The sequence below is a fragment of the Sinocyclocheilus grahami genome, unplaced genomic scaffold (genome assembly GCF_001515645.1).
Source record: "Sinocyclocheilus grahami isolate Dianchi unplaced genomic scaffold, SAMN03320097.WGS_v1.1 scaffold347.1, whole genome shotgun sequence".
Classification (NCBI taxonomy): Eukaryota; Metazoa; Chordata; class Actinopteri; order Cypriniformes; family Cyprinidae; genus Sinocyclocheilus; species Sinocyclocheilus grahami.
The window spans coordinates 803292-808776 of record NW_015505526.1 but is presented as its reverse complement, the minus strand read 5'-3'; the positions used below and the strand labels follow the sequence as shown (position 1 = coordinate 808776).

Below are 5485 nucleotides of genomic sequence, written 5' to 3'. Positions count from 1 at the left end.
TATATATATATATATATATATATATATACACACACACACACACACACACACACACACACACACACGTGTCAGACTGTCCTGTGTGTTCACGCTGGATGAATAAACTAGTTTACAAACCATGCTGTTGGTTATAATGTGAGCTAAAAAAAAAGCTTCAGACAATGTAGAGAAAAATGTAGGCAAGCTAAAGATTTAGATCAAGTTTATCAGGCTGTCGCACTGAACACATGCTGTGTTCACACACTCACTGACCTGCAGAACGTGCTTGTTGTCCTTGGACTGCAGAACCGCAGACACTGTAGCGACAGAGACGCCTGCTTTAATCTCTGACGGCACCAGAGACCTGGCGAGCTGGACGGTTAGCAGGAGAAAACAAAACTCAGATACTGAACACATCATACATATTATTAACTGATATAGTTCTTTTTTATTTCTGATATTATTTTAAAGCATACAGATAATCAATATACAAAACTAACAAATAAATATTTTTAAAGCTTTTTGACCAGTGTTATAATTAACAAAAACTAAAAGTATTTCAATCTATTTTTGTTAATTAAAAAAAAAAAAAAATGAAATAAAACAGAAATATTAGATGAACACCTTCAGCTAAACAAAAATAAGAAATTTGTTTTGGCATCTAAGTGAAATAAGTTGTTTAAAATACTAAAATTACTGAACTGAAACAAAGCTGAAATGAAAATAAATGTATCTAGAAATGCGTATATAAAAACTAATAAAATGACAAAAGCACTTCTAAAAACTAAAATAAACTGAAAATGCACAAATAAAAGCCAATTCAAATAATATTAAACATTATAGCCGTAAAAATAAATAATATGAAAATAGCACTGTTTTTGAAATCATGATAAATATAAAAAATATATATATATTAATATTAGATGAAAAATTGGCAACTAACTAAACTAAGTTTAGGTTAAAATACTAAAATTACTAACGGACTAAAACTAAAATTAAATAAACTATTTACAAATAATATATATATTTATATATATATATATATATATATTGAAATAAGTTAAAATACTAACTAAAATAAAACTAAAACAGAAATAAACTATTTATAAACATAAAAAAATATTTTAAAAAATGAACTAAAACTGAACTAAAAACCTAAAACTAAAAGTTAATTTGAATATATGAATATTAGATATTAAAGCATGGTTAAAAAGCAGTTAATCTGTCAGTGTGTGATTAAATTGAATCTTAGAGCGCTGTTGAGAGTTGTGTAGGGACCTCAGGCAGCAGGTGGATGCGCTCGTAGCGGCGTCTGAAGGGAAGGCCCAGGACGGAGCAGCGGCGGTAGGACATGGGTGGAGGCTGCAGCTCCAGCATCAGGTCCGAGCGGTGAGGCTGAGCCGGAGGAGGCTGCGTGTACGGCTCCGGACACACCACATGAAGAGGCTGATGGGACAGCACAAGAGACATAGTCAGTCGAGGCCAATTCAATCATTTCATGTCTTAATGGACACACTGAGGACATCTGACCTTCCGGCCTTCAGGAGGAACAGACTGTACCTGGATGTCCTTCAGGAGTTTGGACACCTGGTGGAAGTTGAGCCGCGTGTCTATGGGACAGTAAACGCACTTCATGGCCAGCGGCTGGTACGGAGCCAGAGCATCCAGGTAAGAGAAGTCCGGCTCTGAGAGTCAGAGGTCAAAGGGTTTCAGAACTACACCACATTCAGGGAAACCTGGAAACCCTTCAAGTCCATTTTCCATCCCAGTTTCCATGGCAACTGCTCTAGACTTTCTAATGGGTTTCCACATCATTATAAAATCATTATGAAAATATTTGTTTGTAGAAAAGAAAAAAATACCATGTCAATCGGTGGAAAAAATTTTCATGATTCTAAAAATAGTCATATGCAAAATATACTGTATTGTTTTTTCTTTTGCTTTTGGGGTGAATAGTGCTCATTAATCTGCTCACCGAGGTTGCATTTATTTGATTAAAATACAGTAAAAACTGAAAAATAGTGATATATTATTACAATTTAAAATAACTGTTTTCTATTTGAATGTATTGTAAAATGTGATTTATTTCTGTGATCAAAGCTGAATTTTCAGCATCATTGCTCCAGTCTTCAGTGTCACATGATCCTTCAGAAATCATTCTGATATGCTGATTATCAATGTTGAAAACAGTTGTGATGCTTCATATTTTTATGGAAACAGTCATACATTTCTATTTTTCAGGATTCTTTAAATAAACAGTTCAAAAGAACAGCATGAAATAGAAATAGTTTGAAACATTATAAATGTCTTTACAGTCAGTTTTGATCAGCTGAATGCATCCTCGCTGAATAAGAGTGATGTGTTTAGTGATATGCTGTGTCTCACCGGTGAAGATGATGGTGTTGAGGCTGGATTTGCCCCACAGCTCCATGAAGTGCACCACATCCCCGAAGCGCAGGGACGGGTGACCGGTGAACACCACACACGGCTGCCGGAACTCACTGCTGAAATCTCCATGGATGCTGGGGTAATGCTTCAGTTTATTGGTCTGAATCAGCTGCAGAAAGCAAACACGTGACAGTCAGTGAACGACAAACAGCTGTGTGTCAGTACAGGTCTGTGTTCTGATGATTTCGCAGGGTTTGGTTTGTACCTCTGCGTGAGGAAAAGGCGGCTCGGGCAGATAGACCTTAGACTGCTTGTTCTGACACAACCTTCAACACGAACACACAAAACAGCCAGAGAATCAGCTATTATTGAGCACGTCTACGGAAATATCACAGCAATAATGAACAATTACCATGGTAACTAGGGATGTTCATTTTAACCGGTTAACCGACCGTAAGAATTTTGACCGATTGATACAATCAGTTAAACGGTTTAAAAAGTCATTTAATTATTTATTTTTTCAGTCATTAATCAAAATATTTAAAAAGGTTTGCTGCATGGTTAAAATACGCTACGCGTATAAAAAAAAGTGTTTTTTAGGGGGAAAAAAAACAAGTCGCGTATAGCTAAGTCGCATTATTATTTCATTCAGAAATAGGCCTAATGCCGACGTGAAATGTTTACAAACATTATAATAAGCACTGTGAACATAGCTAGGCTATTTTAGTTCCCCTCACTCCACAACAAAGCCTTTCAATTAACAGTATTTAGAAAATAACAAGAATTAAAAATATAAGAAACTATAGCAATATAAACGAGAAGCCAAAACGAATTCATTTAGACTAAAACGAATCTGAAACCAACGTTGGGTCTCTCATTCGACACAAAATCAAATGTTTCCGTATTCGCGATATATTTGAATGGCAAATGATTATTTATTATGTACTTCACTCGCGTTCCAACATCCACGTAAAACAAAATGTTTTGCATAACATCACGGTGGTGCGGTGATAACACAACGGCACAGATTTTACAAACATTTTTTTTTACTACATAGTTTTTTTTCCATATGTTTGACTGACTGTATTTTATTATGATAATGAACAGGCTGCATTGTCAAGGCAGCAAAGCTTAACTGTGTGCGCGCATGTGGCGCCGGCGCAATCACTTGAATTTTTTCCTTCTAACAGTGGAAGCAACTACTCCTTTTAGTCCTAAAGATAATCAGAATTGTAAAAGATTTGCCTTTATTTGTGTACATTCACAATAAAAACAAATCTTTGTGCTTTTGTAAAATAAGCCTAAAGAAAAATAGGATGCCGCTTTCTGCCTGCATAACATCACGGCGGTGCGGTGATAACACAACGGCACAGATTTTACAAAAAATTTTTTTTACTACATAGTTTTTTTTCCATATGTTTGACTGACTGTATTTTATTATGATAATGAACAGGCTGCATTGTCAAGGCAGCAAAGCTTAACTGTGTGCGCGCATGTGGCGCCGGCGCAATCACTTGAATTTTTTCCTTCTAACAGTGGAAGCAACTACTCCTTTTAGTCCTAAAGATAATCAGAATTGTAAAAGATTTGCCTTTATTTGTGTACATTCACAATAAAAACAAATCTTTGTGCTTTTGTAAAATAAGCCTAAAGAAAAATAGGATGCCGCTTTCTGCCGTCTGTTTCCTTTCACGCAGCACAAAAATGAACCGAAACTCTGCATAGCCTACTGTTGCACAGTTTTTCTTTCATTTTCTTAATTTATTTAAGTAAAAATATATTTCTCGTATAGGCCTATTTATTCGTTTTATATATACATAGCCTAGCTTTATTATGTTTTTCTCCGCTGGCAGAAGCGCTGCAGGTGCGTGATGTGATATGATATGATGTCCAGGGAATCCTCATGTTCTGTTGTTTGCTGCTTTTTGCGCATGTAAAATTAATCCCCGGGAAACAAATGTTAGTATTTTTTAACGGGTCACAGACACTTATCCTTTCTAATTTAATCAATTCTAATGTCGTCAGTTAACGAGCGTCGGTTGTCAGTTAGGAAAAATAACCGAAATGAACATCCCTAATGTAACCATAGTATCTGCCAGCATATTGTCAAACCAGTGAACTTCAGTGACGCTTCCAGTCACTATGATGAAAAACAAAAACTTTTAAAGAAATATCTGTGGAGTGGTGTGTGTACTGTACTGAGTACTGTAGCAACTATAGTATTTTGGCAGAAGCTATGATTACCATGGTACTTTTTAGTAACAGAAAAAGCCATTCTATCTCTTATTTTTAAATCAAGCACATTACAGGAAGCGGTTTGTGATCGTACCATTCTGCGAAGATCTGCGAGAACTCCAGCGAGCTGTTGGCCACGGGGGAGATGAAGTAGAACGGGGTGCTGCCCAGGTTAGCCGAGTCCATGAACTGATACAGACACTCCAGCAGGTCGTAGATGACCCCGGACGAATAACACGGGACCAGCACGTTCCCGCCGGCACGGATCGTCATGGCTGAGGAGAGAGAGAACACAGAGTCAGACGCACTCTGACGTAACACGCCGGATCAGGCTGCAGCTGTGTCAAACTCACACAGGTTGCTGCAGAATTCTCCCAGCATGCCATCTGGGTTGGCGGTGGGGATCTGGGTCAGGCCTGTCAGGATGAGCACGTCGCTGTTCTTCAGAGAGCTCTGCTCCATGGGCTGCACCAAGAAAAACTGATGTTTAATACCAGAGGTGAAACCCTAATGAGCTGTCTTACTGTCCAGCATACTGAGAGAACATTCACACAGCTCACAGTAGATGTCAACAAAGTGCATTTCTTCTCATTGATATATTTTTCAGCTTTATTTCAGTTAACAAAAAAGATTATTATAATTTTTATTCATTACTATTAAGAGACTAAACTCACAACTGATATCAATGAAGTGTGATGTTATGTTAGAAAACACATTTCTCAACCAGTGTTTTTTATTTTGTATTATTTATATACTTTTATGGTACTTGTTAATATTTTGAATTAGCTTTTTTTTGTTATGTGATTTGGTAACTTGTATTATTTTGAACTATATTTTTATATATATTTTATATATATTTTTTTTTTGGTATATTTTCAGTTTA

General features: G+C 36.4%; 1 protein-coding gene across 1 annotated transcript in view; it reads right to left on the bottom strand.

Annotated features, from left to right (window-relative positions):
* The window catches only part of ints9 (integrator complex subunit 9), a 16500-nt gene that overhangs the window by 6945 nt on the left and 4070 nt on the right, over window positions 1-5485 (bottom strand). The window contains exons 9-15 of the mRNA XM_016229104.1: window positions 4956-5067; window positions 4697-4877; window positions 2633-2693; window positions 2365-2536; window positions 1540-1664; window positions 1258-1425; window positions 253-351 (exon numbers count right to left, since the gene is read on the bottom strand). Of these exons, the coding sequence (XP_016084590.1) occupies window positions 253-351; window positions 1258-1425; window positions 1540-1664; window positions 2365-2536; window positions 2633-2693; window positions 4697-4877; window positions 4956-5067 (918 nt within the window). The remainder of the gene's footprint in view (window positions 1-252; window positions 352-1257; window positions 1426-1539; window positions 1665-2364; window positions 2537-2632; window positions 2694-4696; window positions 4878-4955; window positions 5068-5485) is intronic.